At 42.7% G+C, this 14,830-nt stretch overlaps 1 protein-coding gene across 1 annotated transcript; it reads left to right on the top strand.

The window, feature by feature from the left end:
- The first annotated feature begins 13,937 nt into the window (after nt 1–13,937).
- Nucleotides 13,938–14,543, top strand: LOC121867266 (glutamic acid-rich protein-like). The gene has a single exon (XM_042367133.1). The coding sequence runs from the start codon at nt 13,938–13,940 to the stop codon at nt 14,541–14,543; it is 606 nt and encodes a 201-aa protein (XP_042223067.1).
- Nucleotides 14,544–14,830: the final 287 nt, after the last annotated feature.

Here is a 14,830-nt window from a genome sequence, read left to right as displayed (position 1 = left end):
GCCCCCTGAGATGCTTATACACCTCAACTAGATCACCCCTTGCCCGTCTGTAGTATAAGCTAGGCAAGTTCAGGCGCTCCAATCTCTCAGGGTAGTTGAGGTGCCGAAGTGCAGGCACCAGTCTGGTGGCCCTCCTTTGAACATTTTCAACCAACTGACAGTCCCTAGCATATCTCGGGGACCAGCTGGGGTGACAGTACTCCAGATGGGGAAGCACTTCACTTCTGAAGATCGTTACGAGGGACGGACCGTCTAGATATCTGAACGACCTTCGTATAAGACCCAATAATTTATTTGCCTGATTTACCTTCTTCTCGCAATGGCCCGAAAACTTCAGCTCATTGTCAACATACACACCTAGGTCCTTCTCACATACAGTCTCAACTAGTGCAATTTCTTCATCCCGTTGGGGCATATGATACGCCTCCTAACTGTTGGTACGCCCCAGGTGCATCCTCTTACACTTCGTGACATTGAATCTCAGCAGCCATTTCTTCGACCATTACTGGAGCCCACAGAGGTCCTTCTGCAGCTCTTCTCAGTCCGCTTGATTCTTAATTTCCCGAAATAACTTGGCGTCGTCGGCAAACATTTGTATGGAGGAGTGTATAACGTCAGGCATGTCATTTATGAAATAAACAAACAACAGCGGGCCCAATACACTGCCCTGTGGTACCCCACTAGTGACAGGTACAGACGACGATTTCGTGCCATTAATCACCACACACTGCTTGCGGTCATGTAGAATGTCTTCTATCCATGCTAGGGCATTTCCCCGAATTCCGTACCCTTCCAGTTTGATTTTCAGCCTTTCGTGGGGTACACTGTCGAAAGCCTTGACAAAATATAGGTAAATATTGTCGATATTACCACCCCGTTCCAGAATATGGGTCCAAATATTCAATACCTTGAGCAATTGTGTTAAGCAGGAGTGCCCCGGCATAAAACCGTGTTGGCAATCCTTTACAAGGTTGTTTCGTATTAGATGTTCCATTGTGGCATCTCTGATAATACTCTCAAGTACTTTACATTATATGCTAGTCAGGCTCACCGGTTTATGGTTGTTCATGGAGTGACGATCGCCCTTCTTGAAGATAGGACTCACATAAGCCACTTTCCATTCACTGGGGACCATTTGTTCATACAGGCATTTACAAAACAGGATCTTCAGGGGCTCGGTAAGCTCTGGTGCACTCTGTGATGCACCATGTCAGGGCCGGGACTCTTATGGACCTTTAGCCTGGACAGTTTATTTCTAATACCCTCTTCTGTGAACACAATGTGGGTCAGTGCTGTGTCGAACCGTCTGTCCTCAAACGCAGGAAGGTTAGTTGCATCCTCTCTTGTGAACACCGAGGAAAAGAAGCTGTTCAATGCCTCAGCTTTATCCTGGTCAGAATTTGCGTAACTACCATCCACCAGCCTCAGGTCTGATACTCCTACTCGCGTTCTCAATTTCGAATTTGCTTAGTGGTAAAACGCCTTTGGGTTTGACTTGTCCTCGCTTGCAACCAGCCTCTGGAACTCCTTTTCAGCCCTTGTACACTCTATCTTTGCTTGGTTTCTGGCTCCTGCATACATCCTCCTGTCTTGCTCATCGTTTGACCCAAACCACGTCTTGAATTTCTGGGTTTTCTTCTTAATTTTGTTGACCGTATTAGACTTATAAAAAGCCTCCGACACACTGGTAAAAGATATACATGGTAAAAACTTAACACCCTCGTCGATTGCCTGTGAAATCCCACAAGGGAGTATCCTAGGACCACTGCTCTTCCTTTGTTACTGTAAATTCTGCTGTATGTTGTTGACAGTTCCCTTCTAGTGTCAGGTGAAGATCCAAATGATAAGGCTAACATGTTATCATCTGAACTGGAGACCTGGTGTCATGCAAACATAAGAATGGAAGAAACTACAGCGGGTCTAATGGTCCAAGGTAGGTCAAGTTTGTTTACTCATTTGGTGACCTTTGATCAGATGGCCCAGGTCATCTTATCTGTTGATGGTGGTGGTGAACTCAGGTCATGACTTGACCTGACCTCTCTCTTTTTGTTTTCTTGTATACCTTTCTGTCATTCTTTCATATTTTTTCTATCTCTTTCTCTTTCTTTATATATCTCTTTCGTCCCTTCTGTCTTTTTCTGCTATTTAATTTCCAAATAAACAGAAAAAAAAACGATTTCCCACGTGATTGTCGTAATTTAACTCAGATCATTTTAGGTTGAGATAGGGCAAAGTAATGGTCAGGGGAGGAGGATTCGAGAAGGAGGATGACAAAGTAGTAGGAGAAAGAGGAGGAGATGGAGAAGGCAGAAGAGGAATACAAGATGAAAAAGTACAGAGGACGACAGAGAAGAAGAGGAGGAGGAGGAGGAGGATACAGAATAGAAGGAAGAAGGTTAAATTGGAACATAAGAAAATAAAAACATGAGAATGGAGGAGACTGCAGCGGGCCTATTGGCCCATACTGGGCAGTCCCATTTACAACCAACCCCTATTGCTCATATATCCATCCAACGTATCCATCCATCGTATTCGTAACCATTGTTACGAGTTCGCTCCTGGTTGGATAGTTTAAGTACCTTTGTAGTGTCCCCTTTGTTTAGCCCTGACTTCCATTTATACACCTCTATCATATCACCCCTCACTCTACGTCTCTCGAGGGAGTGCAAATTAAGATGCTTTAACGAGATTGGTATCCCCGCATCCCCTGAGCAACGCTCTTGTGCATTATGTAGAAGACCCGACAGCCGCACCCTCATCCACTACCTCCTAAGATGTCACCACACACAACGCTTCCGTGACGCCTGCTGGACCACCACTCCAGGACCCCCTGACGGAGACACGATGATCCTCCCCATACTGCTTGTGAAGCCTTGTTGGGAATCAGTGATCAACTTGTGCTTCTCCATGTGGTTTCGAATATAGTTTGAAATTACTGCTTCCGGTAATTTGCCTGCAATTGATGTTAAGCTGATCGGATGGTAGTTAGAGGATAGTGATCTCTCTCCCTTCTTGAAAATCGGTATTACATTCGCTATCCTCCAGGATTCTGGTACTACACCCGTTTTTAAGGACATGTTAAACAATTTTGCAAAAGGCATACCAAGCTCTTCCTTACATTCCTTTAATACTCTGGCAAATATCTCATCAGGACCTGGTGACTTATTAGGCTATAGTTTTTTATTTGCTTACTAACGTCGTTGTCAGACACTACTATCTCGCTTAATCTATTTTCTTCACTATCTCTGTATATAGTCGGTGCCTCGGGTATCATGTTCAAATTTTCGGTGGTGAAAACTGTTGAAAAATTTGTATTCAGATTATTGCTCATTTCTCCGTCGTTATCAGTTAGCTCGCCGGTATCTGACTGTATTGGTCCAATCTTTTCTCTTGTTTTAGTTTGATACATTTGAAAGAATCCCTTGGGGTTTGACTTCGCCTACCTTGCTACCTTCAGTTCATTATTCCTCTTTACTTTTCTTATCTCGGTCTTAACCCTACCGGCCAATACCTTATAATAATCTCGGAGGTAAACTTCACCACGATTTATTCTTCTACCAAAATCCTTCCTTTGTCCAATAATATTCTTTAAATAATTGTTTATCCATTTAGGGTCGTTGTTGTCTGATCTGAGTTTAATGTATGGTATGTTGTGCCTCTGTGTATCAAGTAACTCATTATTTAAATTGTTGTGGACGACAGGAAGAGGGAAGAACATAGTAGAAAAGAGAAAAAAAGGAGACAGAGAAGGAGGGGGGGGGGAGGAGATGCCAACAAACACCCGAGGTTATAAAACCATGGACACTGGCCTAGGATCATCAGTGCTCTGGAGACGATCATGGCCGCTACTACCACCTTCCTGAGGGCAACCTACCTCTTGCTCCTGATGGGGGTAGTCCTCGTAACCTCCAAGCCTCCGAAACCCTCCCCAGAGGATTATAATATCTACGACCGTCCCTCACTGGACCACCAGAGACTTCCCTCACAAGATCACCAAGGACGTACCTCACAAGATCACCACGGACGTCCCTCACAAGATCACCACGGACGGCCCTCACTGGACCACGACGAAGAATTAGATCACCACGGACGGCCCTCACTGGACCACCATGAACGTCCCTCACAAGATCACCAAGGACGTACCTCACAAGATCACCACGGACGGCCCTCACTGGACCACGACGAAGAATTAGATCACCACGGACGTCCCTCACAAGACCACGACGAAGAATTAGATCACCACGGACGGCCCTCACTGGACCACCATGAACGTCCTCGCAAGATCACCAAGGACGTACCTCACAAGATCACCACGGACGGCCCTCACTGGACCACGACGAAGAATTAGATCACCACGGACGTCCCTCACAAGACCACGACGAAGAATGATCACCACGGACGGCCCTCACTGACCACGACGAAGAATTAGATCACCACGGACGGCCCTCACTGGACCACCATGAACGTCCCTCAAGATCACCAAGGACGTACCTCACAAGATCACCACGGACGGCCCTCACTGGACCACGACGAAGAATTAGATCACCACGGACGTCCCTCACAAGACCACGACGAAGAATTAGATCACCACGGACGGCCCTCACTGGACCACCATGAACGTCCTCACAAGATCACCAAGGACGTACCTCACAAGATCACTACGGACGTCCCTCAAGATCACCACGGACGGCCCTCACTGACCACATGAACGTCCTCACAAGATCACCAAGGACGTCCTCACAAGATCACCACGGACGTCCTCACTGGACCACCATGAACGTCCTCACAAGATCACCAAGGACGTCCTCACAAGATCACCACGGACGGCCCTCACTGGACCACCATGAACGTCCTCACAAGATCACCAAGGACGTCCTCACAAGATCACCACGGACGGCCCTCACTGGACCACCATGAACGTCCTCACAGATCACCACGGACGTCCCTCACTGGACCAACACGACGTCCTCACAAGATCACCATGGACGTCCCTCACAAGACCACCATGAACGTCCCTCACAAGATCACCATGGACGTCCCTCACAAGACCACCATGAACGTCCCTCACAAGATCACCACGGACGTCCCTCACTGGACCAACACGGACGTCCCTCACAAGATCACCATGGACGTCCCTCACAAGACCACCATGAACGTCCCTCACAAGATCACCACGGACGTCCCTCACAAGATCACCACGGACGTCCCTCACTGGATCACCACACAGGCAAGTCTCTGATAGTGTTCTTGTTGTGTTTAGTGCAGTACTGTACACACGCTGCTACAGGCTGTTATTATACAGAAAATGCAATGCAATATACTATATACAGAATGAGGCAATATATATGCATTACAATACTCTACCAAAAATTACAGTATGGTGCAATAATCAAATTAAATACAATAGATAAAACAATACAACTGCAGTATGTTGCCATCATATATTCTTTATTTTATAATTATTATTATTATATCAGGAAGCTACTGTATACAGGAGAGATTAAGAACGAAACGATATAAATATTTTGAAAACACATTTCTTCAACACACAGTAATAGAATAACCCACAGATCCGTCACCATATTTTGTTTTAGTTATTACTAGCAGAAACGCATTCGCTAGGCCACGGTAGGACGCCACCCTCCGGGAGGCTCCACATTGTCTCACTGTTCAGTCCCCAAAACTTCTTCTTCCATCAATAGTTCATTAACGGCGTATGTAAGTTCCACCATGTTTTTCACTACAACGGTACAGCAAAGTATATTTTTTTAGCATTAAACTGTTATTATTTTATTGTCTAATCATCGCTACATATAACACCACCCATCATCACTACATATAACATCATCCGTCATCACTACAGTACATATAACACCATCCATCACCACTACATATAACACCATCCATCATCACTACATATAACACCATCCATCATCACTACATATAACACCACCCATCATCACTACATATAACAACATCCATCATCACTACATATAGCACCACCACCACTACCATCACTGCTACCACCATCATCACTCCCACCATCATCACTACCACCACTACCACCACCATCATCATTACCACCACCATCATTACCAGTACTATCAACCAGTCTCTACCACCACCACTATCACCACAAACATGCCGCTATCACCATCACCACCACTACTACTGTCACTACCACCGTGACCTCCACCACTACATATAACACCATCCATCATCACTACATATAACACCATCCATCATCACTACACATAACACCACCCATCTTCACTACATATAACAACATTCATCATCACTACATATAACACCATCCATCATCACTACATATAACACCATCCATCATCACTACATATAACACCATCCATCATCACTACATATAGCACCATCCATCATCACTACATATAACACCATCCATCATCACTACATATAACAACATCCATCATCACTACATATAACACCATCCATCATCACTACATATAACACCATCCATCATCACTACATATAACAACATCCATCATCACTACATATAACACCATCCATCATCACTACACATAACACCACCCATCTTCACTACATATAACAACATTCATCATCACTACATATAACACCATCCATCATCACTACATATAACAACATCCATCATCACTACATATAACACCATCCATCATCACTACATATAACACCATCCATCATCACTACAGATCGGTAAAGTAGTTTCCGAGATTCTCGTGCGGACACACAAACAAAAAAACACACACACAAACAAACAGACATACTTCTTTGTTTTATATAGATAGATAGATTATCCACCCTGTATCTGTGTTCTTCTGGCTAAATAAACTGTTTCAATCTATCAATCATTCGTTCTATGTATCGGGGCCGTCGACTGTGTGGCTTCTCTCTCCTTCAAAGCAGCCGTCCACTATTACAATCTACCCTTCTTGCTTCTTGGTCTCTTTCTATGTCCTTTTGTTTCAACATTACACTTCTCATGTCTTCTAGCAACGTCTCCATATGTGTACAAGTACGATAGTGCCAGTGAACGAAAAAGCTTTGCTTGTGATAAGGAAGTTTCTGTGTGCAGGTGTTCGTTTTACACACTTGATATTCGTGTCACTGTAAATTAATCCAACTATGTATGATCTAATTTTTCTTGTCTCTCCCACAGACGCGATATTGCCGCTAGGGACAGGTCTAGAAAATATCCCCATCGTCCAGGACTACCCAGTCCTAGGGCTCATCTATCAGGTTGAACCTCTTCCTCATATTCATTCACACTCACATTCTGGCTAAGGCTTAATAAGATTCTGTACCTGTCACTAATATTCGCCCACACATTTTCTTTCCTAAATATCATTCTGGTACCAAGGAGCAAACCCGAAAAACATGAAAAGATTTCCAGCCTCACCTGCCTCAATGCACGTACAAATCCTCCACACAAATTGCCAATCCAACAGGGCCTCCAGAAGTCAGATGGCATAACACACATCAACTTCTCTCTTGTGGATAACCTGAATGAATACGAGAACTGTCTTGTAACTTTTAAGGCGATGAGGTGACGTCTGACCTGCCTAAGGTGAGCCTCTGGTCGTGATATCCTACTCCGAAGAAACTAAACTCTTGACATAAATTCCTTTCCCTGACCTACCCAACACAGCCTCCCAAGGAGCAGTAAGGCATCCCGACACCTGATGCAGGCAGAAAAGGAGGCCCCCTAGCGTGCTGCTGCTGAAGAAGAGGACGTTATCCGAGGGATATCTTGAGCATAGAAGACGCTGCAGATGTCGTCGGAGAGATCGTCACCGAGTACACGAAGCAAGATAATTTTGTCATTTAATTTTCACTGATTCAGAAAGAGAGACAGTACAGCCCTTTGTGAAAGTGTACAGATACAGGTACCAATACGTGTACAGGTGCAGACTCTAAAATGATATCAGTACACGAGTTATATTCACAATCAATGTACTTTAGCATAAGACCTCATATTATACACACAGAAAATAGACTAATTTTTGTTTTTCTTGAAGATTTTACACTTTAATTTATTCACTGTATTACAATAAAGATCACTTACCGATATTCGTTTTATCCTGTAACCTTTATCAGTTAACATTTAGTGATTATTTATCAATCATCATCAGTTAGGATTGTTTCTGTATGCGGACTTAAGAACAATAAAACTATGAATTAACACAAAGATAAAATAACCTCTTGACTGTGTAAGATCATTATTACTTACATAGATTTTTTCTTGTTTATCACTCTCTCTCTCTCTCTCTCTCTCTTAACGAACTGAGGGAAACTGACCACTCTCCAAAACAAATGATTGAGACGTCAACCAAGATGACGTACCAGTCAAAACGACCATAACGGAATAGGAAAAACTCATGAGCAAAAATCACCTGAGGATAATGACCCTCACCATTGTAATTTACCTGAAAATTACCCCCACGAATTAACCTCATTACCTGGGGACATATCAGGTCAAGTTATAAATAGTTAATGAAGATTCTTTATATTAATATGTGGTTAATGACTATCATCATGTTAATTATATACTCCAAAATTACCCTCTGATTAAGAGTAATTTACCCGAGGTCATCAAAGGTCAAAGGTAAAAAAAAATAATGATGGATAAAGTGAAATAAGTTCTATTGAGTGCCCCCTCTTGTTCCATTTCCCCCTTCCTCTTTCTTCCTTCTGTTCCCCATGTTTCCATTCCTTCACCCTTTCTCCTATTTTCTCTCCTTTCCGTGTGCTTTCTTTCTTTCCATCCTTTGCATCCTCCATTCCTCCTGTTTCCTCCCTTTCCCTTCTTTTCCTTTTTCCTTCTTTCCCCCTCCTTCACCTTGCCCCCTTCTCCCTGTTTCCCCTTGCCCTGTTGCGCCCTCCCCTCGGACTCCTTCTCGTTTTACTGCCCACAAGACTTCCTATTCACCTTACTGTATGATATATATGGACACAAAGAAGGAGGTGATAGACAGATAAAAGGATAATGATACAAAAGAAACATGAAAATCTCCAGAAAATTCAAACATTAGACAGGAACGGTCACCCACATACACGGGCACAAACATACACATATGCACACATGCATAGATGAAAGTAAGCACGGACGTGTATGTGTGCGTCCGTGTAAATAAATAAATAAATAAATAAATAAATATATAAATATATATATATAAATATATATATATATATATATATATATATATATATATATATATATATATATATATATATATATATATATATATATATATATATATATATATATATATATGCACTGTATATATTTCATTAGCCCAATAAAGCACGCGGATTTCTACATATAGTCAACCCCTCACCCCGCCAGGATTCGAACCCACGGCCCACGACTGTGACCGGGGAACGCTGCCCCTAGACCACCAGGATACAAAAGCAGTCCTAGACCAGGCTTTGTGTGAAATATAACAGAGTCTAGGACCGCTTTTGTATCTTGGTGGTCTAGAGGTAGCGTTTCCTGGTCACAGTCGTGGACTGTGGGTTCGAATCCTGGCGGGGTGAGGTGTTTCATACAGAAACAGGAGCTGCCATGCACAGGCCAACCGGCCCATGCAGACTCCTTGTGTTCTTATGTGAAATGCTCTCTATAAAAAATAATCTCTATAGATTATTTGAGAACAATATATTTAAAGAGTAATAAAAGAGGTAAGATACAGATGAAACAAGACACAAACTCTAAAGTAATTTATTATGAAAACATTACAACTCGTCAAGCTAAAGAAGACCACTGTTATAAAAATAGTGATGCGTCTTGAAAATTTATTCCAGCAGCCAAGAGGCGTCGACGACTTCTGGCGAGGTCCTCCGTGCTCAAGATGATCATCAGCGACGGTCTTCGGTCCGGATATGAACCCGAGGACCTCTCCAATTCCTGCGCCAGGATGCTGTCCGGTTTACTACACCCTGGGAGATCAACGTTGCCTTGATGGGTCAGCCTCATGATATTGATACCTTTGCTGGAACATTTTCCGAAGATGTATATAAGCATTGACGTAGAGGACCCTTCATGTTTGTCTCGATTTACTACCCATGGCTGCCATAGGGATACCTGACCACTGGACTATGGAAGGAATGGTGAGGTTCGTATTTGTAGACAGAATAAGCTGGTTGGTAAATATATGCGGGTTGATGTAGGAAGCCGTGCCCAGAACTGTGCCCATAACTATGCCCATGTGAGGGACGAAGTGACCCTTTTTTTGTCAAGTGCAGCGACACATGCGGCTCTGTGGGAGAAACAAGAGAAGACATTACTTCAGGATAATAACGTCTGGTAGAGAAATGACTCACGATGATTTACATACATAAAAAACCTCACTCACACACACACACACATACACACGCACACTTTTATACAAACTGATTGCGTTTACACTAAGATGTATAATAAGTGATAGTGAATTTTAATACCCTCACAAAAACAAAAGCAACAGCGTCTCACCTTGTGGTACAGAGTAATTTATACTCTGTTGTATTAGAAGATATTAAAGTCCCCTGTAGGTACGGTACGTGCTAACACACACGAGGACATCACGACAACAAGAGCTACAGCGTCTCACCTTTAGGAGCAGAGTAGATGGCAGGGGAGACGTGCTTAACTTTGAACTTGGTGGGGCTGGCAGCTACGAGGGCGGCCCCCAGCAGCAGTAGGAGACACGTCGTCTTCAGGTAGGTGGTGGTGGCCATCATGTCACGAGAGAACTGATGACCCTGCCTCCTCAGCTGCCAGCTTTTATAGCGATTATGAAGGGGTCTTCCACCTCCCGGCTTGTTTTGTTTATTTTTCTCTCTGTCCCTTTAACCCTCCCTACACCCCCTCTCTCCTCCTCCTTCCCCTTTGCTCCTCACCTTGACCTCTCTGACCTGAAATGACCTGAGTTAAAAATCTTTGATAAACGAGGAACGATAATAATGACTTGTTTTTGTAGCTAAAAATAAAGTTTGAGTGGAAGGAAAATTACAGTTTTTCTGAGTATGAGAGACAATGATAGATTCATGGATATGCAGGTACTAACACACGAGTGTAGGACAAAAGCCCCCTAGGACAAAAGCCCCCTAGGACAAAAGCCCCCTAGAACAAAAGTCCCCCAGGAGAAATAATATGAATTTTTAAAATAATTATTTTATTTTTTTACAGCTTATGACCACTTCTCTAACATAACCTAACCTAACCGAATCTAACCTTCGGGAATTCTGTTATAGTTATAAAGAAGTATACAAGGAATGTTTATTAAATCTGTAATGACGCACGTTTTGTCTACTGGGGTAATTACTCCCCTGACATTCAGTGACCTCACTGGGCCCTCGGGTCACCCCAGTAAATACAGAATGAACATGAAGGTAAAATGTGTCGTTTTTTTTCCATTTATTTAATAATGTTCTATATCAAAATTTAAAGTTATAATATTCTAATTATTTAAATTGTAATAATTTCATATTTTAATCTATATATTTCTAATATTATTAATGACCCTCTCTTTAACATAAAAACAGGGGGCTTCTGTCCTATTTTGCACTTTTACTGCGGGGCTTTTGTCCTAGGGGGCTTTTGTCCTAGGGGGCTTTTGTCCGGGCCCCCTAACACACACAATTCTGCGTGTTGTTTATATGGTTCTCAATCTACAAATTACCAATTTTCATTACTCCCGCCTATATTGGTGAAGGAGGGTGCCATCAGTACGACTACCCGTCAGGGACAGTGTGGATTCAGTACACAAGGAGGCAGCTTGGCCGGGCACTGCACTCGACCGCCTTCAATTCCCCAATTTGTAACGTTAGGTAACCATATCTCAGCTGAGTGGACTGGGAGTGCCCCGTGTATCAAACTAATGACCTTAGAGCAGAAGGTGAGTGCTGAATCCACTCGGCTGCTGTATCACTAGTCCTCACACTCTCCTTCACTGTGTGTGGTGTATGTGACCTAGTTATTTATATTCAGTTATATCTAAGGTGCATTACAAAACATTCGCACAATTTCATTTAATCCGGAATCATCCTAAATTCGGAGAGACTTTAGTCCCTACGAGACAGACAGACAGACAGACAGACCTCTTCCCCTAGACTAGGACCACAATAGGTCAGCCAACATTAAGTTTTGACCTAAGTCACAAAAACCCCACAATTATAATGTTTGGTCACAAATTTTCGAAGTTTCGTAAATTATTTTTCTTCGTCACCAAGGATGAGGAAACACACCAGATAAGAAACATCATCAGTGTATATCAGAAGCAACATTAATGGTCTTGTAAGATTAATGACGTTAGTGTTAGTTATAATGTATACCGTTGAGAATACGCTTTTTATTTATATCACTTTTATTTAACTGTGTTTTATCAGTTTCTATTTTTATTCTTCACTTTTTTTCATCATCAAATTGAAGAATTAACGGTGATAAATATAGTCCAGTGCTGGAGTGACATAGGCCAGGTGTTGTTGACCTTTGACCTGATTCACAGCGTCCCCCTGACCTCTTCACCAGGTGTTTGTGACCATCCCGCAATTGGGTTATTTACTGTATAGTTAATGAGTGACTAATCTATTTATATTTCGCATGGAGCTACTGCGGTCGCCACACACACACACACACACACAAATAATAACAATAATAATAAAAATAATAATAATAATAATTATACTACTACGACTACTACTAATTATAATAATAATAATAATATTCAATACAGTTACGGGACGGTGCACCTCAGACGTAGTAAACCACATTGCATTAATTATCTCTGGTGTCCACATATGATAATTATATTTACACATAAACACAATAGGTTCGTATATCTCGTGGTCCAGAACACATAACACAGAGGAGACACTCAGGACACATAACACAGAGGAGACACTCAGGACACATACGATTCAAGTTTAAGCGAACATCGGACAAACTATCTTTACAAAATAAGATACAGTACTCTAATCAGCTAAATTTAACTCAAATTAACTACTTAGATTATTCGTTCCTTAAACTGGATTAGACAGATTTGGTTAGAGGTTTTGTTGAATGGTTTTGTCTGTTTAAAATGTGCATAAATACTCCAGCCACCTTGAGAGAAATGAATTCCAGGTTTTACACAAAAGATCACTCCTACACGACACTTTTGGTAATTATTTCAATTTCATCTCATAATCTAAACCAAACGCATGTGTATTTTTTGTTCTTAATACTAAATACTACAAATTAATTGAATGAAAGGCAAGATAGCTATTTAACAAGACACATACACATTAAGAATCGTGTACGGATTCACTTGTGGAATGAAGCATCGAGCTGAGACTTAACCTGTTTGTTTACCTATGACGTCATGCAATAACCCTCGATATATGGCGTCTGTGTGTTTCTTTGCTTGCTTTTAAGTTTGTTTGCGATTTCCAGTTTAAGTTTTCATGGTAGAGAGTTGAATTTCGGAAACGTGTAACCCCGCCCATAAAGCACAGGGTATGGATATTTTCTGAAGGAGTATTTAAAACCGGCGAAGAATGATGATGTGTATATAGTGTAGATGATAGTGTAAAAGATAGTGTGGTGGATATAGTGTTGAAGATAGTGTAGTGGATGTAGTATACAGAAGATAGTGTAGCTAAACACATAATCTATCATCTGTCCCTCGGGTAATAATATTAATAATAATAATAAAATACAAAGTAACAATAATAAGTACAACTCAACAGGTGGGATCTTGCGGTGGGGACTAATGAGGACGAGAAAGGGGAGGATGGAGTGATGGATGGGGACGACAGGGGAGGAGGGAAAAAAAGAAAAGGATGGCTATAAGGTGGGGGGAGGGGTGGAAGGAAGGGAGGAAGGAGTAGTTGGGGGTGCGAGGTGAGGGGGAGCATATAAGTAGCGATGGCGACATAGGAGCAGCACTTCACCTCCCAGGACCATGGCTTTCATCACCACTTCCTGGTCCTGCTTGTTGCTCCTCATGGGGGCCGCCCTTGTGGCATCTGCTCCTTCTTCTCACAGCTACTCATCCTCCGCCAGGAGTTTCCATAACTTAATGGAGCCTAAACAATTTGACGGTCATGGCACCTTCCGCAATACTCCTGAAGACGAGAATACAGAGACTGTAGGGGAGACAGAAGTGAGTGAGGAAGCTGTCAGGGTTACTAATATTCCCGAGGAAGCTGTCGAGGAGTCTTATAAGGCTCCGGAAGATCAGTTTTTCAACACGGACCACAAGGACGAACAAAGTCAGGCCCCTGAAGAAGAAGACCAGTACGAGGAACCCCAAGACGGCCACCTCAAGGACTCTGAAGACGACCACAGCGAGGAACCCGAGGACGAAGAAGACCAAAACAAAGAACCTGAACACGAGGACCCCGTGGACGACCGTTCCGAAAACGACGACCTCGAGGACTCTGAAGAAGATCACAGCGAGGAATCCGAGGAAGAAAAACACAGCGAGGAGTTCGAGGACGAAGAAGACCACAGCGAGCTCTCCCGCATGGTCCTCTTCGTTGGTTATCCCGTAGGTGAGTCGTTGTAGTTATCCTTGTATGAACTTAAGATAAGAACATAAGAATGGAGGAAACTGCACCGGGCCTATTGGGCCATACTGGGCAATCCCGTTTACACCCAACCCCTATTGTTCATATAAGCATCCAACCTATGTTTGAAGCTATCCAGCATATTCAAGTTAATGATGATATTTGGTAACTTGTTCCATTCATCTACTACTCTGTTTCCAAACCCGTGTTTACCTATTTCGCGCCTAAATCTAAATTTGTCTAATTTGAAACCATTGTTACGAGTTCACTCCTGGTTGGAGTTTGA

The sequence above is a fragment of the Homarus americanus genome, unplaced genomic scaffold (assembly GCF_018991925.1).
Source record: "Homarus americanus isolate GMGI-L3 unplaced genomic scaffold, GMGI_Hamer_2.0 scaffold6317, whole genome shotgun sequence".
Taxonomy (NCBI): Eukaryota; Metazoa; Arthropoda; class Malacostraca; order Decapoda; family Nephropidae; genus Homarus; species Homarus americanus.
The sequence above is the reverse complement of the archived record's forward strand: the minus strand, read 5'-3'. Positions and strand labels throughout refer to the sequence as shown.

Bases quoted from the DNA above. Each gene is read 5' to 3' on its own strand.
- LOC121867266 (XM_042367133.1), top strand. From the start codon at position 13,938: ATGGCTTTCATCACCACTTCCTGGTCCTGCTTGTTGCTCCTCATGGGG.